Source organism: Vipera berus, assembly GCF_964194415.1.
Source record: "Vipera berus genome assembly, chromosome: 1".
NCBI classification, from domain to species: domain Eukaryota; kingdom Metazoa; phylum Chordata; class Lepidosauria; order Squamata; family Viperidae; genus Vipera; species Vipera berus.
The window spans coordinates 242,868,209-242,894,331 of NC_138202.1; the positions used below are offsets into that span (position 1 = coordinate 242,868,209).

The window sequence follows — 26,123 nt, forward strand, 5'->3', positions numbered from 1 at the left end:
AGGCTGACCTGGATTGATGATGGGTTTTTAAATATGTTTTAATTTTTAACTGTAGTTAATCTATTTTGGGGCTGTTATTTAATTCTTTTTTAATTTTTGTATTGTTGTTTTTATTGTTGTAAGCCGCCCTGAGTCCTTCGGGAGATAGGGCGGCATATAAGTCCCAAAAATAAATAAATAAATAAATAAATAAATAAATAAATAAATAAATAAATAAATAAATAAACAAACAATGTATCCATTTTCTTGTGCATAATGTACAATTCAGAAGTTTTCATTGTGGATGTGGAGGCAATAGGAACCTCAGTGCAGGCAAGCGTAAAAGGTGCCATCAACTATTTTGAGCTATCTTCTTTCAGTTTTGAGGTGGATTTTAGAGTAAGACTGGTATAGCGTGAAAGCTACCCAGAAGGAGCATTTTGGACGAAGTTTGTTTCATTGTACTAATCTTTGGTTGTTTGCATTCACAATTAAAGTGGCTTCAATTTCTAATCACATACTGGCTCAGAAACTGACAGATTTAAAACTTGTGTTTGTTTTTGTTAAACATGAGTTAGAGCAACTGGATTCTGTTGCAAAACACAAACACTTCTAATTATGGGTCAGGAAATTGCTTTTCACATCAGAATATACTGTGGGCATACCCCGTCTTTATAAAAAGTCACTCCTAAATACTCCACTTCCCTCCAAAAACTTTAGGATAAATCATTATTTTTGCTAATATATATGATTTTTTTAAAAAAAACAAAAACTGCTGATACACTACAAATTGCTGGAGATCTGTCGGTAGATCTTGATCTACATGTTGCCTATATTAAAGGCTATACCTAGTAGAGGTAAACTAAACATCCTTTATATTTTTAACTGTTTTCCATCATCTCATTAATAAATGAATTTGGTATATGGGCTGGTTCCCACACTGCTGCTCTATTTCATACTCTAGCCTATTTTGGTTTGTAACTTGCTTTTGACAAAACCAGTGACATAAGGCAGTTTATTCATGTTTTCTGATAATAGTTCTGCGGGGGAAGCAGTGTGTTGTAAGTGAAAGGGATGGTTCTTCTTATCTTGCCATGTGAGGAGAGAGCCAGACGAGAGCCAGAGTGTGCTCCTTGTTCTGCCACCCATGTGAGTGAGTGTGTTGGCAACAACAGGGGAGGAGGTGGAGGCGGCAGCTGGCCAGTTTTCATAAATGGCAGCATCTCCCACATGAACATGGCACAGTTGGCTGTGCTGAGGCAATTCCGCACTCAGTTTTCATTAATTCAGTTGGTTTCCTTTGCAGGCAAAGGCTGTTGCATTGCAATACTTTGCCCTGTAAAACACATGTAGCATATTAACTAGATTTGTCATTATCTGGAATCATCTAAAGAGGTTCAATAATAGTGATAACAACTAAAGAACACAATATTCAGCCGTTTTGCTGTTTCTGCTGAGAAACAAAATATTTCCCTTTGTCTTCCACAGAGGACAGCTGTCCCGGGTCGTAATTTCCGAGGAAATCTTTTTTCCTCCCCCTCCCTTTTTTAAAATTAATATCCAGGATTCCTTTTCCTAGAGATATGAAGTCCTCAAATCCTCAAAAGCTTTTTTTCTCCTACAGAAAAGGAAAAGTATTGTTCCATATCATTCTGTATAGGGTATGTAAGACCCACACGCTTATCAAAGCATTGTTGTAGCTAACCACAAAGTTGAGAGTTTGCACCATAGCAACAGATAATATAAAAACATAAATCTTGGGGTTTTATTTGTTACATTCCATATACTGTTCAAATAAACATTGGATTTAAACAGTTCTTAACTGAAATTCTTAACTATACATTCTGCAGGAGCATATTTACAAGATTAGGGAACAAATGAGAGTATTCAGATCTTTTCTGCCTTTGTGGTAGCTTCAGACAAGTAGCAGAGGAGAGTTACATTCTGCTTTTCTTATTCTGAAGATAATATTCTACATATCTTTTTAAGTTATTGTATTACTGAAACAGAGCAAAGATCAAATGAGAGTGACCCCTCTATTTGCAGCAAAATCAAAAATAATGATGATTTGCTCATTTGCCTGGCTTAGCAGGAGCATTTCACTAACATTGGCTGATGTCAGAAATCTAAGGAGGATTATATTTGGTTAGTATTTTGATGGAGATCACCAGGATGATTTATAGCAGGGGTCCCCAACCCCCAGTCCGTGGACCAGTACCGTGCTGCAGCAGACAGCACACAAAACCACGCCCCCTCCGGTCCATGGAAAAACCTCTCTCCATGGAACCGGTCCCTGGTGCCCAAAAGGTTGGGGGCCTCTGATTTATAGGCTATAGGCTAAACTGAGAAAAACCATCCAGGAAGGCACCTCCATATTGTTAAAAAAAAATCTATATAGATCACTCCATGAAATCATAAAGTTGAGCACAACTTGAAGAGAACTTTACCTTATATTTTCCATTTATATATGACTGATAGTATTTCCACATCTTCGAATTAGAAGTATGTCTCTCCCTATTAGCCCGGACTTTGATAATGTACCACCATCCCTTCAAGACCCAAACTTGGTCTCCTAGGCTCTTCTGTATCAGAATAAACTCAAATACTATTTGCACTTCCTTGTTCACTTGTGGAATGTTTGATGAGAATGTTGCATATTTGATGTGTGTGTATGTGTGTGTGTGTGTGTGTTAGAAAGAAAAGAATTGAGCAGCAGGATAGAAAAATAAACTTGACTTATGACGGGCACAACAAGCCTGCTCTTTGCAGGACCTGAGCAACGCTGCTACAGGCAGAACAACAGCGATCCCCAGGAAGGATGAATCTACAATGTACCCTGTGTCAGACTTCAGGACATGCCCCGTATTAGATCCCGATTTGGAGAGCGCGGCCACAACAACGATTCCCAGGAAGGACGAATCCACCACATGCCCGGCTTTAGGTCTTGAGATGGAGGCTCAGGGTCGACCAAAGAAGAGGGTGGGGGAGGCACAAAACAACTGCGGCTGGGTAATCGGCTCCCTGATGTGTATACGCTCACCAGTGGAGCGACCATGAATAAGAAAACAACTTTTGATCCTGCATGCATGCAAAGAAATGCAGGACACTTAGAAACACTACGGCCGATTGAAGTCATTAGACCGGTGACCCGCTCAATGAGCAGGCTACAAAAGCAGCCGGCTATATAGGCAAACTCCCGGATCTCCTATTCTTACTCTGATGACGTCGGCAGTTTGGCTGACGAAAGCTAAGTGTTTTGCATATTAGAGAGTTTATTTTTCTATCCTGCTGCTCAATTCTTTTCTTTCTAACATGTACTATGCTTATGTATTTAGTTCCAGAAATAATTTTTGTCTGTATGTACATTTACAAATAAAGGCCATAGATTTCCGTATCACACATAAGAAATTAGAATAGAGTCCTACCAATTACAGTTACACTTACAAAAGTTTATCATATGTGATTCACTTGCCCCAAAGGGGTGTTTGGAAAGGCCACGATGATATTCACTCTATGATAGCAAAAAGTCATTAAAACGTACCCATTCTGTAACCACCTTATATGAAGCTAATGAAACTTTTGAGTAGATGATGAAACTCTTCCTAATAACTAAATTTATTTTAAATTTTATTTAGTATTTATACTAGATAATGGTGGAAGTACCATTAGTTTTATGACTAAAGTCAAATGGCTTAATTGTCTACAAACATGTTTGCCACTAAAAAGAATATTCAGTTGATTTCTTGATTCTATCCTACCTGCCAAATGGTTTGAAAACCTTTGAATCAGAAGGTTCCTGTATTATTTAAAACAAAATGACTATAATGAATACTTTTTCTACAATGTAGAATTCAACTGGCGATTATTAATATCTGTTTATGTGTACGTTGCAGTCTCTGAATACTTTTTAAAGCAAAAAAACAGGAATCACATTTTCTAGTTGTATTTTGCTTCTGTTAGAAATGTTTACTATCAAGTCAGTGGCACCGATGATTATCTCAAGGGAGAGATTTTGGCTTCTTACTGGTTTCTAAATAGCTACCAGACTATTTGAAACCAGATGATTACACTGTCCTACTGTGCCACCAGAGAATGGTGTGGCTCTAGCAAGCATTGTGGCTATGAGTCTAGAGAGTGAATGATCATAGTCTAATAGATACAATTGTTATGATTAAAGAGAAAAATCTATTAGGCAATTACCAGTTGTATTAACATTCTTAAGGAAGTAATATGTAGGTTGAACTCATTGATTTCTGCTGAATGAAAAGGACTATACCTGTTGTTTGAGCCAGTGCAGGCTTTCCCACATCACGTTTCGGGAGAGGACTGTGAATCCAGTCTGGAAAGAAAGAGCCAAATCCCCTTTAGCTGTTTGCTATAGTTGTAATCCAAGTAAGCTTTTGCAGTTATAGTTTATATTTTAAAAGCCATTCACACCACAACTAATAATAAAATATCATTTATCCAATTGAATCTGAGCTTTTATTCTCATGTGTTATATGAAAAACCTCCTAACCTAATGTCTTCCATGTAAATTTAGAATGCAACTGCCAGAATTTCCAGCCAGGTGGACATTTTTGTAATTCAGATACATTTTGATGCATTCAGTGAGAGTGCTCCTGATTATATGAACATGCTAGGCTTTCAGCATCTTATGTTGCCAACAATTTTTTTATTAGTGTGTTTGGGGCATCTTTAATAGATGTACTACTGACCAAAACCTGAAGCGTTTTCAATATGCAAATGAGATAATAGTAATATAGTGACTTGCAGTTTAAGAATAAATAATAATAATAATAATAAACCTTTATTGTCAAAGTACAACATGTGTACATTGAGATTAGCTGAGCCTCCCCCCGTGCTCTCTCCCCCCAACACACAGTGACAACAAACCCTCCATCCCACCACACTATGTGAACCAACTACACCACACACCGGCCTCCCAAGTCAATTCTGCATAAGATTATGTCCCATTTAAAAGCCTAACAGCCCACGGATAAAAGCTATTTTTCAGCCTGTTGGTACGGCTGGCTATATTCCTATATCTCCTACCGGATGGTAGGAGAGTAAAGAGATACCGTCCAGGGTGTGAGTCATCCCTGAGAATCTTCCTCACTCTTCCAAGGTAACGAGCCCTGGCAATGTCATCCAGTGGTGTCAGGGAACAGCCCACAATGTCTTGTGCTGTGCTCGCTACCCTCTGTAATACTTTCCTATCCGCGGCTGTCAGACCAGCATACCAAACCACAATACCATACGAGAGGACACTCTCTATAGTAGACCGGTAAAAGAGGGTCATTAGCTGTTGTTCTATTTAATTTAAAATAATGTGGTCTTTCATGTATTTGCAATACATGTAAAATGATATTCCATCATCCGTTGACTAGCCTAAGATATATTCAGTCGAAATTAAGATTAAAGAAATTAGATTTTAACTGGCAAAGAATCTAGCTAGTTTGACAGCTGCAGTTGTTATTCTTTGTTTGATATTAGACTTACATAGAAAAGAATACTGTACAATAGTTTTGCTTCAGGATTATAACATTTTGGTTGATCTTTGTGACAGTCTTCAGGAATTTGGCTACTGTTGGCTGAAGAGCAAGCAAGAAACAGGGAGAAACTTGACAGAAACATAACTGAGAGACAAGGACAGAAACAACACCTAAGTTGGTGTGTGTGTGTGTGAATTAAAATGATATTAACCCTGGAGAAGCACTGCAGTGCAAATAGGAGGGTGTTGGATGTGTGTTAAGGAGAAGACAGAAATAGAAAAAAGATTGTTTGAAAAAGAGCAATGAAAAAAGTGAGGGGGGACTCGGGAGGAGGCTAAAAATCAAACAACAATAGTGGAGAGACTTGGAGATAAAGCCAAATGTTATGGCATAAAGATTGCATTAAAAATCATTGAAAGGGAAGGAAACTTGTGGCTCTCTGCATGTTGCTGAACTCCATTTTTTTCAGCAGGGCTAGGCATCACGATGAATAGTCACATGAGAGTGGAAGATGTAGTTAATCTGTGCCTTACTGGAAGATTAGAAGCTGTAAGAAAGGAAAGCTTAGAGTGTAGATTGGTCAGTATTTGAGTTTGCAGTTCTCATTGCTCACCAACAACAGGAAGACACAGCAAGTGAGCTGATCTTTATTAAAATTAATTAAGGGTAGTGAACTAGTGTTGGTCCAAAGACTAAACTTATTCCAGGCAAGCCGGGCAATCTATAGTTGCAAAGAGTTGAGCGTAACCTGGAGCAAGCAGGGATATCAACTTCAGGCAGGTAATGGAGTGTGTGGCTGGATGACCTTGGGGGATGAGGGGAAAGATGTTGCCCAAGAAACAAATCAGACAAGAGAAAGAGGAATCCCCCATTAGCTTAATGGTCAGAGAAAGAAGCATCCGCTCTAGTTTATCAAGCAGTTAAAAGTGGTAGCGGAAAGTTTGTATCTTTGGATTTGCAAGACTATACTTAATGTAGCCTTGCAATAAAGTAGGATAACCTCATCTAATGGTGTTTCCTGTCCGGTTTACCTGGAAGGGCTGACAGGTGTAACTACTTCTCATGTGCTTTCCCAGCAAACCTACACATACACACTAAATTCATAAAACCTGATGATAAACCATCCTCTTCCTTACACATTTGTTCTATTCATATGTCCAATTAACATTCGACCCCATGTATACATGTAAAAAGATGGGGAAGATACTTGTTCAAAATGGGCTGTAGTGACTTCTGAAAATGAATCATTGTGGAATGTTTTAACCTTAATCATTACAACAGGCAGAGGAAGCTATCATTTGTAACTAGTTACTGATTAGGGCAAAAAGGACTTTTAACAGAGAGACAGGACCTGGTTTTAAATCTAGTGGGTCACTTAGAGAGCCCCCACAATGTTTATTTGATTCGGAATAACTTCTATATACCTGAACTAAATTCATATTTTAAATGTGAACAAACAAATCTGAACAAACACACTCAGACAATTCCTCTTCAGACATAAGAGTAGAAAGCAAAAATAAAGGTTTTATATCCAGTCTGAACACAATTACATTGGTCCGGCATGCTAGACCAGTACCGGTATAGTATCCTACTATAATTTCTCATTTTGAGTTTCAGGCTTAATCTTTGAGATGTATAAATAGAATCATTAAAATGTAGTTAAATCTGGTTAGAGGACAGAGGAGTATTTCTTTTAGAATCTTTTGAATGTCATCTAGTAATTCAGTCTTGTGACAAATGTGTACTTCTAAGCTGTCATTGTGTACCACCATCTTAAAATAACATTTCAAGAATGCCATAAATAGAGATGTTCAAATACAGACAGCCAGTAAGTAAAGTATACTTTTAAGATAATAGACAATGACACGTGAAAATTTCCTTTGTTGTTATTTAGTTCTGTACTAAATCATCAACCTGGGAGTACACCACAGCTTTTCTTACTTTAGCTTTTTCTCTGTTAGAGTCATTCTCTGAATTATATAAAGAATAACTCCAGTAGTCATGACTGTAACTTCAACTTTACTTCAAATATTGTGTATTGTTTTGAACTGTCCGTGTTTTATTTACTTAGCCCTTCTGAACCCCACACTCGTCAAAATTTTTATATAACACTTCAAAGGGCTATTGCACTTTAAATCAGTTTTTAACGGAAATCTTACTGCAAGCAATTGTATCTATTTATTTTTCTAGTTTACCACATGTTCTTTTAAATTATTTCTGCTGTTATACTCTTAATCTTATCAGAGTGATGCAGCTTTTTTCCAACTATTTGAAGGTCAGTTTTGCCTGAGACTGTGGTAAAGCTCTATCTTGTTATTGACCTTACTATTGAAAGATATTCCTTTATATGTCTTATTGTGTCACAGAAACTGCACAATTTTAATTGAATTTCTTTGTTATAGAACATTTAGAACTGTTCTGTCAATTTAAAGCAATCTATGATAGTGTAGGGTTACAAAATCCTTTCTTTGAGTTTTTTCAATTTTTATAAAATACCATCTAGCCCTTAAAATGCATGGAAAATTAAGACCCTCTTTTCTAATTTTTATCTCGTTTAATTTTCATGCCGTTTAATTTCACATTTCCATAACAGGCATCAGAGCAATGAGAATTTTCTTTTTTCTTTAGAGCTGGAAACAAGACGTTTCAGGAAGCCAAGTACAGATATCGTGTTGGTGTTTGTCCTCATAACTGGAGTTATAGTTTGCGTTGGAGTTATCTTTGCAATAACCTTCATCATTCTTAATTGGTAGGTAGACTGTTCCTAAATTTTAATTGCATTAGGATTTGCACTTACTCAAGTTTAACGTTCCCACTACCCCTCCTCTCTCCAAAAGCAGTGCTGTTCTCAGGAGAGAGGTAGGACGATGTGTGAACTCCAGAAGGTATCTGCAGTATGTTCAAGTACAAAACAAAAACACTAGCACAGACTTGCTTCTCTGGCAGTTAAGAGAGAGAACAAGATTTCTAACACTGCCAGATGCTTTTAATTGAGATGAAAAGCCTTGCACAGGCGCGCACACGTACATAGTCATGCATACACAGATCAAATGGGCAGAAAAACACATTTTTTAAAAATATATATATATAGATTTTATTAGTTTTTATAGGGTTAGGGATAGAGTGGGGTCAGGATTAGGATTGGGGTTTGGGTTAGGGTTGGGGTTGGAGTTTTCCCAAGTAACATTTCCAATATTTAACAAACAGCATATTATCTGGGTAAATGTCTTTAACCAACAGTTGTTATTATTATTATTATTATTATTATTATTATTATTATTATTATTATTATTATTATTATTATTATTATTATTATTATTATTATTATTATTATTATTATTTTATTTGTATACCGCCCTTCTCCCGAAGGACTCAGGGCGGTAAACAGGGCAATAAATACTAATACAAGAATACAAAAATTAAGAAAAAATTAAAGTGCCCAATACCTTAAAACAATAAGCTAAAGTACATTAAAAAGCAGTAATAAAACCCATCACCCATCAGGCCAGGCCGGCTTGTTCAAACAAGTAAGTCTTAAGATCCCGTCGGAAGGAGCGAAGGTCGGGCGCCATCCAACGGGATGGATGGATATAGTTAATTATCATAAACAATATGTTGATTGTTTATGATAATAGCCGCCTTCTTACTAATATATATTCAAAATTACATATAACATTCCTTCCTTAATGATATACCGTACTTATAGTCCTTCTCCAGAATTTCAGAGCAGGTTTGGCGGGTCGAATCCCGAGTGCCGCGTAACAGAGTGAGCCCCTGTTACTCGTCCCAGCTTCTGCCAACCTAGCAGTTTGAAAGCACGTAAAAAATGCAAGTAGAAAAATAGGGACCACTACGGTGGGAAGGTAACAGCGTTCCGTGCGCCATTGGCGTCTAGTCATGCCGGCCACATGACCACGGAGACGTCCTCGGACAAGCACTGGCTCTTCGGCTTTGAAACAGAGATGAGCACCGGCCCCTAGAGTCGGAAACGACTAGCACGCATGTGCGGGGGAACCTTTACCTTTACCTTTTTATTTCAAATAACTTCATTGTAAGGCCAACCTTCCTCTGAATGCAGATAGAGATTTGCAACCTATAATAGAGATTTCTCAAGAGAGATCCAAGTGAGGCATGACACTCTAATGATCATTAAAGGAGACTGTTGAAAAAGAAGAGGAAGTAACTCGACTGAGTTGGGAAGAGGATGTAACCACCACTGAAAATTCCGTGGCAGAAAGCATACAGAAATGGAAGAAAATTAAAAGGCAAATTAGCAAAGGGGGAAAGGAGGGGGAGAGAGAGAATGTAAGAAAATGAAAGAAGAGAAAACTAGATCAGAAATTCAAATGTTAGAATTATTTATTTTTTATTTTTATTTTAATTTCATTTATATCCCGCCCTTCTCCGAAGACTCAGGGCGGCTTACAAGCTTAGCAGTAGCCTTCATTCTATGTATATGTCTGCTTGCTAGGGCTTTCACACACACCCCAAGCGGCATTATTACAAAGTCAGCTTAATTGCCCCCAACAATCTGGGTCCTCATTTTACCTACCTCGGAAGGATGGAAGGCTTAGTCAACCTTGAGCGTGGTGGGATGCGAACCTGCACTAATTGCAGGCAGCTGGTGTTACTTAAGGAGGCATTAGCCCACTGCTCCACCAAGGCTCTTACATGGTTTAACATAGCTGAGAAGTCCTTTAATGTAACAAAGTTACATTAAGTAATATATTTACTGTATATCTAGAAACGCCTACAAAAATGGCTGGATTGAGAAATTGGATTTCTCTTAATTCAATAGGAAAATCCTTGGCTCAGTAGCTGAGCACACTTTTGAATGGCATATGCCTCAGATTTACTCCTTAGCATCTCCGGTTAGAATTGAGAGATGTTACGTAAAATGCCAAAGGCTATGCTTAACATTTAAGGGGGGGGGGGAATTGAAGATTATAAAATAAATTAGGTAACATACAGTATACATGATCATGATTGGGTCACCCCCACCCCTCTGCCCAATTTTAGAACTTACATTTTTGTTGTTTGTCCTCAATCTCAAAATAGCAGAAACTGTGCTGTCAGTTTTTCACAATCGTGGCTAGATGATTTCTGAAGAGTGGAAAAATAAGATTTGACTACTCAATATGATAGATAGAACTGTAAAAAATCTACCTACAATATAGGGAGGGACCCTTTTGTTAATTTTGTTAGTAATAGCTTATCTAAGGTATCTTATCTCTGGTGACATTTGCTCTATTAATATTTGGGTGTCATTTTTTATTATAGGGCTGCTGTGAAAAGCTTCTGGCAGACAAAAGTTTGGAAGAATAAGGATGACTTGGGTTCAGTGAGAACATCAATTGGGCCGGCAACCACAGTAGAAGCATCTCAGATGTCACAAGCAGAAACCTCTGCACAGGAACAAGGTTCCTATCAGGAATGGAATGCAGCGGGCGGAGAAGAAGGAGAAGGGGAAGGAGACAAAGGAAATTATTAAAAGAAAGAGGGAAAAATATTTTATATCGAAGAGATTATATTAAAAGATGCACAAAATATTAAAGAGTACCACTTCTGAAAAAGTGACTTTTGCTGCTTTGATGAATGTTGCTTTGAAACGTTGAAATAATGTGTGAAACTGTAGGAACCAGATTTAAAGGTGGATTTCTGCTGTTAACAATTAATATAATTCACCGGAGGCTTTTGCCTTTCAGGGTTCTTGAAAACCAAAAATGAAATATTTTAATAAGGAGTTAACCAAACTTGCAATCAATAAATGGCACTCTGATTCTAAATATTTATTTTGTTGTATCTTTCTATGAGCTATTCATTTTTACAAAATTATTATAGCAGATTTGCTGATATATGTGATATTTTAAGGAATTTATGATGTATATGTGCATTTGGCTGTATGCCAGGACAGACCTTTGTTCCTGAATACCACTGAATTCATTGCACTATTCTGCAGCTATATTTAGCAATCTATGAAAGACTTTTTCATGATATGACATGTTAATATTTTCATGAGATGACATGATGTAATCTCATACTAAGCATATGTGTTGCCCAGTAATAAATGATATAGTAAACGTGGATTCACATACAACGTTAAACAACAATAAACATTAAGCATAGATTGTTGAGTAAGCCATTGTGTCATGGGTCAAACACACTGTTAAAATAACCACAACCGTACATTAAGCAACATTTTCCAAACACTTGTTACAATTAAATGTAAATAGAACATTGTGGTTAGCATTCAATCACGTTCAAGTCCACGGTCAGTTATGAAAACTTACTGAATGACTTTGGACTGCTCACCATCTCCATTCAGCCTACCTCAAGACTTGTAGGGATAAAAAATAGAGGAAAGTACTGTATTAACTGTCCTGAGATCCTAGAAGAAAGACAGGACCTAAATGTAAATAAACACATAAATTGTATAATTCAGAGAACTTATTTTCAGTTGTACAAATCATAGTTAAATTTGCATGTAAAGGGATTAGAGTATGAAAGTGAGGGTATTTTTAGATCAATTTGAGATCTTTATTATTATTATTATTATTTTTTTAATCCCATTTATATCCCGCCCTTCTCCGAAGACTCAGGGCGGCTTACAAGTTAAGCACAAACCAATGTGCTTAGCAATAGCCTTCATTCTATGTATATGCCTGCTTATTAGGGCTTTCGCCCCCCCCCCAGCGGCATTTTTACAAAGTCAGCTTATTGCCCCCAACAATCTGGGTCCTCATTTTACCTACCTCGGAAGGATGGAAGGCTGAGTCAACCTTGAGCCTGGTGGGACTCGAACCTGCACTAACTGCAGGCAGCTGGTGTTACTTCAGGAGGCATTAGCCCACTGCTCCACCAAAGCTCTTAAATATGAGTCAGTTGGCTCCAGAAAAAAATTAAAACTGTAAACTTAATTATGAATCAGGTAGGACATTATAAATATGCTATAATAAGTAGACATTGCTGAATTTCAAAAGGCTTAGAATAAATAACTGATAAGAGAGTTATACTAAAAATCTGGAAGCATATATAGAATTGGTTATGATGTACGTAGAGGTCTTCTTTAAACATTCAGTAAATAAAAAATGGACAAAATTTGAGAGTTTTCTGAAGGAAGCCTTACTTATTTCTCTTCAATTCAGATAGTGATGGAAGTCTTCTAAATGCATCTCCTGTAACTCTTTAAAGCACTTATCAACTGTCTCTGTACCTTTAATTTTAAGAAACAAAATTAACATTATTGGATATAAAAGTCTACATTTAAAAATGGCATGTTATTTTCCCTAAGCAGACTTTAGCAACCAATAAAAAGACATTTGTATTCTGAAATGGGCATGGGGGTTTTTTTGTCTGTCATTTAGTGAACGAATTAGAGCATCCTAAAATCTGATTGAGAGCCAGTTTGGCATAACAGTTAAAAGTGCAGGACCAAAAGTTGGGGGGCCTTGGGTCCTCAACTAAGAACCATTCTCAGCAACCGTTCAAACTTGCAGCAATGCAGACAAGATTGGTGCTTACCACTGGTTCTGCTGTCACAGTGTCTTCGTGATCACATGATGGTGATCCAGACACTCCTTCCCCAAAGGATATCCCAGCTGAGGGGGACAACAGTTCTGTGACTGGAAAGTCTGGGAGTCCATGTTGCGTTCCCTCTGGAGATCTGTGACTTGCAAAAGGCTCTTGCAGGCAAGGGTGCCTGTTACATGAATTCACCTACACAAAGGGAGTTTTCACCGGCTTTCTGTTTTGCTCTTTTGCTTTGGAGATTTTGTAGTAATGCCTAGCAGTTCTATTGGAGGAGGAATGGCTCAGGTTAAAAATGCTGAGCTTGTCAACTGGAAAGCTGACAGCCCAAGTTCGAGACCTAAGTGCTACGCAATGGGGTGAGCTCCCATTCCTGCCCAGCTCCTGCCCACCTAGCAGTTCCAAAGCAGGCAAATGCAAGTACGTTAGTACATTAATAGGTACCACTTCGGTGTGAAGGTAGCAGCGTTCTATGTGTCTTTGTTGTACAGCCAAGCTGGCCACATGACCACGGAAAATGTCTTTGGACATAATGGAGAAAAGCACCGCACTCTGGAACCGGACATGATTGGACAGGAAATCTTTACCTTCAGTTCATCTGGGAGACCCAGTTTGGTTCTAGTCCTGCCTTAAGCACAAAGCCAGCTGGGTGACCTTGGTCTAGGATAGGGGTAGGCAACCTTGGCTCTTTTATGACTCATGGACTTCAACTCCCAGAATTCCTGAGCCAGCATAGCTCAGCATGGAAACCTCTCCCTTCCCCTCAGCATAGCTGGCTCAGGAATTCTGGGAGTTGAGGTCCATGAGTCATAAAAGAGCCAAGAGCTGGCTCAGGAATTCTGGGAGTTGAAGTCCATGAGTCATAAAAGAGCCAAGGTTGCCTACCCCTGGGCTAGTCCTTCTCTCTCAGCCTTAGGAAGGAGGCAGTGGCCCACCACTTCTGAAAAACCTTCCCAAGAGAATGACAGGGACTTGTCCAGGCAGTCTCTGAGAATTGGACACAATTAAATGGAAGAAAATTGGTCAAGAAATTGAAGGTAGGTTAATTTTTAAAAGATCATCATATATGAACTAGTTTCACTTGACGTGGGATCTAATAGTTTGCAACAGATATTTTTTACAGTTTTATTTTTTTGAATGTCTAACTCAAAATGAAGGTAATGAATCTGAAAGATGTTCATTATATTTTATTACTTAATTTAGTCACAGACTTTTAATAAAAAACAGGAAAGCAACAGGAATTTTGTAGCACTGATATCTTACCAATGTTTTAAAGATTTTGTGCTTCATATAGAACAAATAAAAAATAATCATGGAAAGAGACTATTTAGTACTGTACGATCAGTGAAGATATTTTCTCCAGGGTGCTTAAGATTCAGGAGACTATAATTTGAATTGTGAATCAGACACTAGTTTCAGCTGATAAGTAAAATTTCCAGAAGTTTGAATTACAGGCAGTCCTTGACTTACAACCATACATTTCGTGATCGTTTGAAGTTACAATGGCACTGAAGAAAGCGACCGACCATTTTTCACACTTTAGACCATTGCGCCATCCCCAAGGCCATATGATCAAAATTTGAACATTTGGCAACTGGCTTGTATTTATGTGTCCTGGGGTCATGTGATCCCCTTTTACAACCTTCTGACAAGCAAAGTCAATGGGGAAGCCAGATTCACTTAACGACCATGTTACTAGCTTAACAACTCAGTGATTCACTTAACAACTGTGGCAAGAAAGATCATAAAGGGGGGGCAAAGCTCAATTGTCTTGTTTAGCAATGGAAATTTCGGCTTCAAGTGTAGTCATACGTTGAGGACTACCTGCAATTACGGTTGGGAATAATACAAATTCAGAGTGGAATTCCATTTCTTTATCGCACACATCAGTCTGGTATTTCCAGACAATAAAAAAACACTTGAACCGTATGGTTTTATCCATGTTTATTTAGAAGCAAGTATCATGAAGTTCAGTGGGCCTCACTCCAGAATACATACATAGAAGATTGTTTTTAAGTTTGCATTCTTGTGCCCATTTATCTGTACCAAAATCCCAAATGATCACAGCGTTACTTCTGGGTTGACTGACATAGAGTTATGCTATATGCATAAACCAATATGTTTTCTTAATATAAATTTAAACAATATGGCATTTGTATCTGTATTTGAATCCGCCAATTCATATAGAAAATGACATGTTTCCTTTTTCCTTGTAATAGTTAGTAGATCAAAAAGCTGTCAGAAATATTAGTTAAGAAAAAAGCAAATATTTTGATTCACGTGGTCTAACATAGTAGTTCTCAACAGGTGTTGTGTATACAACAGACCTCACAAGTAATTTAGGTGGGAAACACGGTATGCAATTTAAACTTTAAATATGAAAGCTTACCATAAAGTATAATTATTAAATCATTCAATTTATAATGTCTTTCTTGAGGCTGTCAAGCTCCTGAACAGGAAATAACTCTATGTATGATTGACTGGTGAGGTCGGTGTGTTGTGCAATTAGCTCACATGGTGTAACAAGATGATGGGTTTGTTGTCACTGTGAGTTGTGGGGGGGAGCACAAAGGGAGGCTCAGCCAATCTCACTGTGCACATGTTGTACTTTGATAATAAAGGTTCATTCATTCCAAGAGGAGGAGAATCCACAAATCAGGGACTTTGTTGACTATGATTGGGACAGAACACCTGGCTTCACTGTGGCCAAAGTGGAGGAAGAGCCTGGAATCCAGAAAGCCATCTTTTTTTTTAAAAAAAGTATTTTATTAATTTTCTATCATTGCAATTTATTTGTTCTTAATGAACAACGTGTTGTCTGGGTTAATTTTTGCTTAGTCATAAAAATTAATTTCTTACTCTCTATCTCGTTTTTCCAACCATTGATAAAATAGGTTCCATGTTGGAAAGTACTCTGTGTCTTCTTTTTCTTTAATTCTCAATGTAAGTCTATCCATTTCTGTACAGTCCAATATTTTCTTATTTGTCACTTCTTCTGACAATTCTTCTTCTCATTTTTCCAATGTTGTGCAAATACAATCCTCGCTGCTGTTAGTACATGTAATGTTAAATATACATTACACATCTACACATGTAGATTTTAAACCTGAACTTTTTTTAATTAGGAATAATGCCAGAAAAATTTGATAAACAGAAAATCATCTTTTAAAAGCTGGCTTCTTTTCCAGCCATTTTATGTACAGGAGACAGTGCAATTCAAGGCCATTGTGTAGAAAAACACATTGTCTGTTTTTGTGACCCTAGTCCAGTAATATCGTAAGGAAGCATAAAGTGAACTTAATTATTCAACTCTATTTCCTTAATCCCTTTATATCACCAATCCTAATGAGGACAGGAAACCTGAAACTTGCTAATTAAGTAATTATTTCCTCTGCTTTATATCACAAAAACACCATCTAATTATTCCTAGGTTGTTGTTGGGTTCCTCCCCCCTCCTTTCTTTTTCCTTATTTCGACACTACCATATGGAAAGTTCTTTGCACTCCCTTTCTCATTCACTCCTATTCATCCTGCACTCCCATCTCCTTGCTGAAGTTTTGACAACCAAAACCCTGCTCCCCTCATCAATTTTTCCTGCCTTTCAGTTTGAGAATCTTCCCATAGACATGAACAATTAGCTGTAGTTTAAGGGGGTGGGAACTGAAAAGCCAGAGCAAAGGGCACTCAGACATTTTCCTTTTCTTTATTCTTTAATTCATTATCCTTTGCAGTAATCTCTCAAAATTATTGCTTCTCAGAAAAAAGCAGCACGTTTTTTTAATTGCTAGTTGCTGCTATGTAGCCTTGGTTGCCTGGCTCAAAAGAACCACCTTTGTTTAGAGAGCAAGGGCCCTAAGAAGCCAAACAGAACTTCTCTTATGGTCAGTTCTGCCAATGAACACCTGAGATGGTGAAGGAAAAGTCTTCATCAGGGTTCAGTCCAAGCTGGGAATAAACAACATGGCGACTGCTTTAGAAAGAAGGTTGCAGTTTATTGAAGAGGAGAGCCAGACAGAAAGATGGCTCTGGAAGAAAAGAGAGAGAGCACATGTAGGGAGTGGTTGTTTACACCCTCTGAGGCTTTTGAGGTTGTTTCCTGTTCCTGTTTGAGGCTTTGTATTTCCTGTGTCATGTATTTTGACCTAAGTCTGAGTGTGCCCCTTTGGCATCTGTGGGTTAATCCTATTATGTCCTGTCTTAGAGTTTGGGTGGGGTATGCAGATTTTAGGTATCTTTGTCTTCTTAATCTTCTAGCTTCAACCTTCCTGAATGAATTTGTAATCTGCATTTCTACAGAGCTGGTTTCTGCTTGGGGGAGGGAGACTTGGGGCTATTAAGAAAAACTGGGCATGCTTTCCTGCCTCTTTAAGATCCTTTGAGGAAATATATTTTTCTGCCCTTTTATTATTTCCTTCTCTGGGAGGCTGACTTCCCACAATAGCTTTAGGCAATCTGCTTTACTCAACCTTCCAGCAAGGGCAGCTGAAGAAACAAATCAATGGGTGAAAACACCAAAGAAAAAAAAAGATGACACCAGTCAACATTTCCTGGGAACTGAATGCCAAAGGAAAGCTCATTCCTTGCCTCCACCTTTATCTTGGAAAACTGTGATGTTTAGAATAGGGTGGCAGACATTGAACTCAATTGTCCAACAGCTTTTATATGGACAAAATAATCCTTTGTCTGAGATGTACTGAAAAATCATCTGGAAAGGCTACAGTATGTAGCTACCTGGCAACTGGTATAACAGGTTTATTCTAGAGGCATACTTGTGTGGTTCAAAGACCAATGAGCAGATCTCAGTTGTATCTCAGAGATTCCAAAAAGCAAAGACAGAAAAGATGGAAAACTTCCAGTTAGGAATTCGTTTTCTACAGGACTTTCCGTCTGACCATAGTGTTTTGGAGAGGAAGGAACAAATATATCCCTTGTTATCCATTATAAGCAACCGCTCAAATAGATTTTCATTCATTTTACATGGGAATTCTGGGAGTTGAAGTTCATACTTATTAAAGTTGACAAGATGGAAAAACACTACTCTGTATCTATCTACTTAGAAGTTTGCTTTTAACTTCTATGAGGATATTTCTATCATGAATTTTGTTTTCATACAAATAGTTCACAGTCACTACTATTTTTCCATGAACAGTGACAAATCCCAATGGACAATTTCTCTTGCATCTGTTTTCCTTGACATTTTCTGACTATACTGTATGTATGTAGCAGATAGTAGACCCGGTGGGGCAGGGGGAGAAGAGGGGAGAGTGACAAAAATTATTTTCTAACATTGTGCTGCAAACTCTATCCCCTCTAAATCAGCCTTGTGACGTCACATGTACCTATGAAAGGGTTAAAGCTTGCAATGCAAAATTGTGACACTGTTTTCCTCCTGTTGACAGCAGAAAGCTTCCGCAGATGTTCATGCTAGCAGAATCTCATCCATTTATGCTATATATTAAATGTCTTCAACGTGAGAAGAGGGAGAACATTCACTTTCAAACTCTCTTGTAACCAGTGTCTTTGCCTGTCCCCAACAAACAAACCTAGCACCTTTCTCTCTCAAATTAGAGTTGCTTCGTTCTGTTAGTGGGGCTACTTTGCCTGCCAATACAATTCTGTAAAATCTTCCTTTAAAATATCAATAAAGCCTTGTTTGGCCAAAACACTCTTCCAGCTTTCTCCTTTTTCTCACGGAATATGTCCAAAATTGATAGATTATATGCACTAATATGCCTAGAGTATTCACAGAAACGTATCAAATGATCAAGCTTCTACATATCCTGGTTTAAATCAATAGGGCAGGGGTCTTCAAACTTGGCCCTTTTATGACTTGAGGACCTCAACTCCCAGAATTCTTCAGCTAGCGTGCCTGGCTGAGGAATTCTGGGAGTTGAAGTCCACAAGTCATAAAAGGTCCAAGTTTGAAGACCCCTGCAATAGGAAGTCCCTGCGCTTTCTGATAACAATCCCAATTGAGAAGACATACCATTAAGGCAGCCCTCAACTTACGACCACAATTGAGCCCAAAATTTATGTTGGTAAGTGAGAAATTATATATATTGTACTTTTTCTTGCCACATTTGTTAAGTGAATCACTGCAGTTGTTAAATTAGTAACAAGGTTGTTAAGTGAATCTGGTTTCCCCATTGACTTTGCTTGTCAGAAGGTTGCAAAAGGGGATCCTACATGATCCCGGGACACTGCACCCGTCATAAATATGAATCAGTTGCCAAGCATCCAAATGTAAATCACATGACCATGGGGATGCTGCAACTGTCATAAGTGTGAAAAATGGTCATAAGTCACTTTTTTCAGTGCAGTTGTAACTTTGAATGGTCACTAAGTGAACTGTTGTAAGCCATGGAGTACCTGAACATGAATGCTTCATGACAATTTGAAGTAGCTTTGGATTTGAAGCTTACACGATACAGGCCACTATTAATAGCAATAACATGCTTTTTTCTCCTGGCTTAGCTCCAGTTTCTTTGAAACTGAAGCAAGCTTTCCCCCCCCCCCCCAACACCAAGTCCCTCCTGAGTTTGTGGGTTATCCATTTCCCTGGGATGGGAATTAATGGCACAATCCACTTTCCAGTTTGTGTTCTCTCGCTTAGATCCCTGGCTTGTTCAGCATCTACCTTGGACAATGACTGTTCACAATTCCAGCAATGATCCAAAAGTAACTTTGCAACCAATGCCTGCATTTATGTTCCTCATAGCGTCTTTCAGTCAGGGTCACTACAAGTAGTACTATACTGCATTGTGCTGTGCCTGTCCTATTTTTTTCCTCTCATCCCTGCCTCTTCTAGAGAGTCTGCTTAAACAAGCTGTCTTTTCCTGAGTTGCTTTCCTCTGCAGCATAGCAAGCCCTTAAAAAGTTCAAGTTTACAAGCTCAGCTCTGACACCTTAATTAGTTGACTAGAATCCTCTGGCTGAGTGGCAGCTGCTGCCTGAAATTGACAAGATCCTAGTAACTTTCATACTGGAGGTCTCTGTTGCCTCCTAAGGAAAACTGAAGTAAACTCCTAAGCAGAGTCACGATTGTATGGATTTTCTCTTAGGGACCACTTTGCTTAATGACCAACTCACTGGAACCAATTATTGTTGCTAAACAAAGAAACCTATACTGTCTTCTCACCTTTAAGGTATCACCACAAACAATGGGACTCTCAGTGACTATAGAGTCTGAAGGCCCTGAGCACTGATTGTATCCCATTCTTCATGCACTTTTAATGGTCAGCTGAGGGAACACGATAGCTCTTTTCAGGGTCTCAGTATTTCAAGATCAGTTGAAATAAAACTAATCATAGATCACCTCCAGACTGCCTCAGAAAAGAGGAAAGGAAATGTTATAGAGTGGAAGTGGTCTGAGTTTGCAAACAGTATTTCAGAACTGACATAAAACAGATAGTCTCGGAAGTTGTGCAATTCGATCGGCTTGCCTCCCAAAGTCTGAAATATTATTTTAACTCACGCCACTACTGAATCTATATAGTCTCTGTCTATGAATTTGTTGTATTTTACCTTTATTACAGTTTCCATCCTGATTTCAAAGATAGGAGCCTGAACACTAGCATTACTGAAATGTAATAGTCTAAACAATCTGTTACCGGAATATTAATACTTGGTATCTAGATACTGCAGCTAAAAATAAAAGGTAAAAGGTAAAGGTAAAGATTCCCCCGCACATGCGTGCTAGTCGTTTCCAACTCTAGGGGCCGGTGCTCATCTCCGTTTCAAAGCCGAAGAGCCAGCGCTTGTCCAAGGACGTCTCCGTGGTCATGTGGCCGGCATGACTAGACGCCAAAGGCGCACGGAACGCTGTTACCTTCCCACCGCAGTGGTCCCTATTTTTCTACTTGCATTTTTACGTGCTTTCGAACTGCTAGGTTGGCAGAAGCTGGGACGAGTAACAGGCGCTCACTCTGTTACGCGGCACTCGGGATTCGACCCGCCAAACTGCCAACCTTCTGATCGACAAGCTCAGCGTCCTAACCCACTGAGCCAAAAAATACTTCCTTTCAAAAAATAGACATCAGATGGAAATTGTCACATGCATTATGACATCATGATGCATGTGATTTCACCTGCTTTCTTTTCTCCCTAAGGATGTTCCTGATTCCAGAATGACCTTTTACCAAGTACAGATTGGAGGAAGCCCAATTTGGTCCAAAGCAAATAAGTTTGAGAATGTTCTAGCCTTACCTTCATTGTTGACCATGTTTATCTTACCAAGCACATACTGTTCACTATTAAAATGCTGTAGATGTAGTCCTTGACTTACAACCATTCATTTAGTTACTGTTCAAAGTTACAACAGCATTGAAATAAGTGACTTATAACCAGTCCTTATAGTTATGAACATTGCAGCATCCCCATAGAGGAATGATCAAAATTTGGGATCTTGGCCATCAGCATGCATTTACAACAGTTGCAAAATCCTGGGATCATATGATTGCCATTTGCGACTTTCCCAGCTAGCTTCCAACAATCAAAGTCAATGTGGGAATCTGGATTCACTTATTCATCATAGGGCTCGCAGCAATTAAAACTCTATTCAAATTTTGAAAATTATTAAAACATAGATATAAAAATGCTACAGAAACCTGTACAACACAGTCCATAGCTGAGGTATACCAACATCCATCACAGTAATAAACACATCCACTTTACAGGCCTTACCATACCTGGGACCCCATCCCTTGGCAAAACCAAGTTATTAAGACCTTACAGAAAGCCAGTATGGTTGGGGTCTATCTGATCTCTTGGGGATGATGTCCCAAGAGACATGAAACGAAAGGTTGTCTTCTTGTGCTCTATCACCTGGCACTCCCTACCAGTCAGGACCCAGAGCATCTCTTTCCTGATGGATCCAGATGTGTAGATGCAGTCCCCCACATAATTATTTCATCTTCCATACTGCATCTACAAAACTGATTAGATTCATCAGGAGACAGATGCTCTGGGTCCCAACTGGTAGGTCCCAACTGGTAGGGAATGCCATCTGGTAATGCTCAAGAAGATCACCTTTTCTCTCATGTCTCCTAAAGATCAGAGAAGATCTGACATGGAAGGAATTAACTAAAATTCTATACACATCACTAGGGATGTCAATATACAGGATACATGAGAAGATATTCAGATGCCATTATTTTTTCTATGCCTACGAAGGACAGAATCATGCAGTCAGTGATTCCCTGTGACACTCTATGAAACCAAACATTGGACTTTGAAGAACCAGGATAGCAAGACTACTGATGTTGGAAAAGACTTCAGAGAATATAAAAATAAGTCATAGAACAAATTGGTCCTGAGGATAAACAGTAGCAAAGACTTAATTACAGAGCTAATGGGTGCACCATTGGAATATGTGAAAGGTCAGGTTGGGGACAACTCATCTGGAGGTCTATCTATATGGTCACTAAGAGTCAACAACAACTAGTTGGAACATAACTTGGGACATAAACTAATTTATGGAGCAGGGGCAAGCTGCTTTGCACAGATAGCTGTATTCTTTGTCCTCTAATATCTTGCTGATTTATCCATCCCAAGGAGGCAGCTGCCATATTTTGCCTAATAGAAAGGCTGGTCCAGCTACACATAAACATAGCACAAGACATGTCAGCATAATAGGGATTCTTGTTTTTTACTTTAAATAATATAAATAGAGGGTTGAAAGTATCACTTCGTGGCACTACAAATCCATTTCTATTCAACTTCTGAATTGCTGTGGATTATTTTTTTATTTTGTACAATTTGTAGTACATAGATAAATGCTAAGTAAATGGTAATCAGCAGTCATAACTGTAATAGTAATTCTCAATTAGTGGCAGAGTTTCTTGTAAGGAATTGAATTTGTTTTAGTTTTGGCTATGGGGATACCAAGTGATTTCTGAATATAGAAAATCATGTTCATTATCTGATCTTGGAACAAGGGCAAGGCAAAGAGAATTAAAAATGTCTTTGTACCAATGAACTAATTTATTTTTATTATTTTCATGCATGTAATTCCAAAGAGCAGTTAATACCCAAATGAAACCTTTCTCTGGAATAATTTTCTCTGAAAATGGGACAGTAAGTCTGATTGGTTAACATATGCAATAACCAAATCTTTTTTCCCCCCAAATATATTCATTTAAAGGAGTCCAGGCACAAAATTAACAGTTCCTCTTTTGTTTGGAGACTAAAGGCTGGTAGCCTACAGATGCCCATCTTATGTTTTTGAATGCCTCTTTTTCAGAAGTTTGTGATGAATCAGAGCTATTTCTAATCAGAGTATTTAGAACGTGAGCAGATCCATATCCCAAACTTAAAAATCCTTAAACATGAGCCAGATTTACACAAAATATCAACCCATCTAAAACACAAAGGTTCAAGCTAACCTAGCATGTTGTGAAATATATTTGTTTGACCTTTACCAATGTTGGCACGTTGTGTGAGGGACATACACAGTAAGGGGCAGGAAGAAAATCTGGAATTTGCCATAAACACAGATCTTTTGTGGGAAATTATCATCATCATCTGGATTATGACTTTAACTGAACTATAATCGGGGGAGAGAGCACGGGGGGAGGCTCAGCTAATCTCAATGTACACATGTACTTTGACAATAAAGGTTTATTTATTTATAATGGCAGCCAATATGGGAAGAAAAGAGACAGAGGGAGAGAGGGGAGGAGAGGGAGGGAGGGACTGGTAAAAGATAGATTTAGTATTTACAGTTCTTATATATGCAGCATTGTTGTTAATTTATAAAGTAAAAAAAAGTAGCATGATGAGATGACACTTTAATCAGCTGTAATTTATTAGATAATGGAATTCTGCGTTATTCTCATTAACCACTGCATTTTGTAAAAAAAAAGGTAATAAAAAGATATTAATCCAGATAAGTAAATGTATTAATAAAGCCCAGATTAAATAACATATTTTATATTCATATTCTCATACAAGGATCACTAAATATTGATTTTGTAACAGAAAGCACACATTAACTTCCCATATCATTTTATAGTAGATATAAAGTATATTTTTAATGAAAGTGGCAATTTATAAATAAAAATGAAAGTAATGTAATGAATGGAGAACATTATCTGTCTCTCTCTGTGTGTATGTGTACGCACATTACTGTACACATTCTACTTGTTTTAAAGAAAGCAACTACGGTATGTTTAAATTATTTAAGGCTAAAATTGCTTTTTTGGCAAGAAATTTCAGCAGAAAAGCTTAACAATAAGCAAAGAGATTTTTTTTAAAAAAAAATGTTTTTCCTATATTGTGATCACAGGGGACATTTATGTGATCAATGTGGTCCAAAGGCAGAAGAAGATACTGGCGATTCAGCATTTTGAAAAGCATTCTGCCTATTTAGGCTGCAGTCAAGCACTCAGGATTCTAATTTTAGGTATCCACCTTCTAAAATCTAGGTCTGTTTTGGCATTAACTTATCACAAGGGAATTTCCCTTGTCCAATTTCAAGCCTGTTTCGTAACAGGTCTGCAGACGTAGCATTTGTCATACAGAATGCTAGAAATCTGAGAGGTATCTTTTTAAATAAATAAATAAATAAATAAAGCAGGAGCTGGGCTCATTTCAGATGCTAGAGACCAAAGCTACAGCTTTGTACAAGTTTCCCATAAAACATTACTTAATAGCACAGCAATTATGCTCATTGCTCATGAACCATAGATGCATTTGCGGACAAATCCGTTCTTCTTCATCCTCACAGAAAATATTTTTTTGGTGTGATTCATGAAAATATAAATAATTAATTCCGCCTCGGATTCAGTTCAGCTTAAGCTTCTTCCTTTCTTATACTGAAAGAAAGGTCGATGCGTTTCCCAGAGAGCTACAAGGATGGCTGCCGGGTCAAAGTGGTTCCATTCTGCAATAGCCTTTTCGGTGAATAATTTAGAACGATCTTTTCCACATAGGCCCAGTACTCCATAGGAGGATCTTCAGACAGTTAAAGAGAGCTTCAGCTTCCAGTACCAGGTAATTGCAGTTTATTACCTTTGTTACTTATCCGTACCCCAACAGGGTCAGAAACCCAGCTTTCTCTTCTGGATGAACTTATTGTGCAACCATTTCATTTACCTACATAATAGCTGGAAAAGCCTGTGCAAGTTGAGACAATCAACCCTAACCCTAACCCTCTGAGGTCAACCCCTCTTTTGCAATACTTCACTCCTCTTCAACTGAGGATATGGGACCGCATAATATTTTGGGGGAAGAATTAGTATCTGTTGCTACCTTGTCCCCTCACTAAATGTGGGAATGTACCATCAACTCAACATGTCTAGTTCGGATCCTAGTTAAATGACACTATCCTGTGTCAATTCCAAAGTCAGCATCTCTAGATAACAATCTAAAGAAAGAACTCATTTGCTATTTCTCTCCTGCATCTACTTCTTTTTTTATATAAACAACAAAGATAATTCTTTTCTGAGATCTTTCTATGATTATATGCTTCTAAACTGTATGATCATTAGGATCCACGACTCAAGAGCCTCTTATTTCAGATATAATAGACTATCAAACACATTTTCACTAAACTGGACTTGAAAGGAGCTTACAGCTTGATTGAGTTGAAAAGGGGACAGGAATATTTAACAGACTCTGACATTTGATATGGCAAATATGAATACACAGAATTGCCCTATGTTTTAGATAACAGCCATATCAAGTTCTCCCGATTAATGAATGAAATATTGTCAGATATTTTGGACAAATATTTAATACTTTATTTGGATGTCATTTTGATTTTTTTCAGAATATCCTTATTTACCTTCTACTCATGCCAGGAATGTATCACAGTGACTATACAAAAAAAATGCTCCATGATGAGTTTAGAAAATGGGTATTTGATCTTCATCCATTTGAGATATTGGATTTCTACCAAAGGAGTGCAGATGGATTGTGCAAAAAATTATGTATTGGATTTGTTTAAAAGATTTATATGACTACCCACCTTATATAACACTATGTGATTAACAACAACATAAACAATAAAATGAACTCCACAGAATTGAAACCAAACAATTAAGGTGCCGTAGTATTTCTATGCATACTAGTCATATGCTGGGCTCCACTCCTGTCCTGGCCTAATGTCTTCATCTTCAAGGCCAA

At 38.0% G+C, this 26,123-nt stretch overlaps 1 protein-coding gene across 1 annotated transcript in view; it reads left to right on the plus strand.

The window, feature by feature from the left end:
- SPACA1 (sperm acrosome associated 1) overlaps positions 1–10,962 on the plus strand; it is a gene marked incomplete at both ends in the record, with an annotated part of 29,153 nt that extends 18,191 nt beyond the window's left edge. The window contains 2 exons of the mRNA XM_081346553.1: positions 8,100–8,220; positions 10,752–10,962. Of these exons, the coding sequence (XP_081202679.1) occupies positions 8,100–8,220; positions 10,752–10,962 (332 nt within the window). The remainder of the gene's footprint in view (positions 1–8,099; positions 8,221–10,751) is intronic.
- Between the last annotated feature and the right edge of the window lie 15,161 nt (positions 10,963–26,123).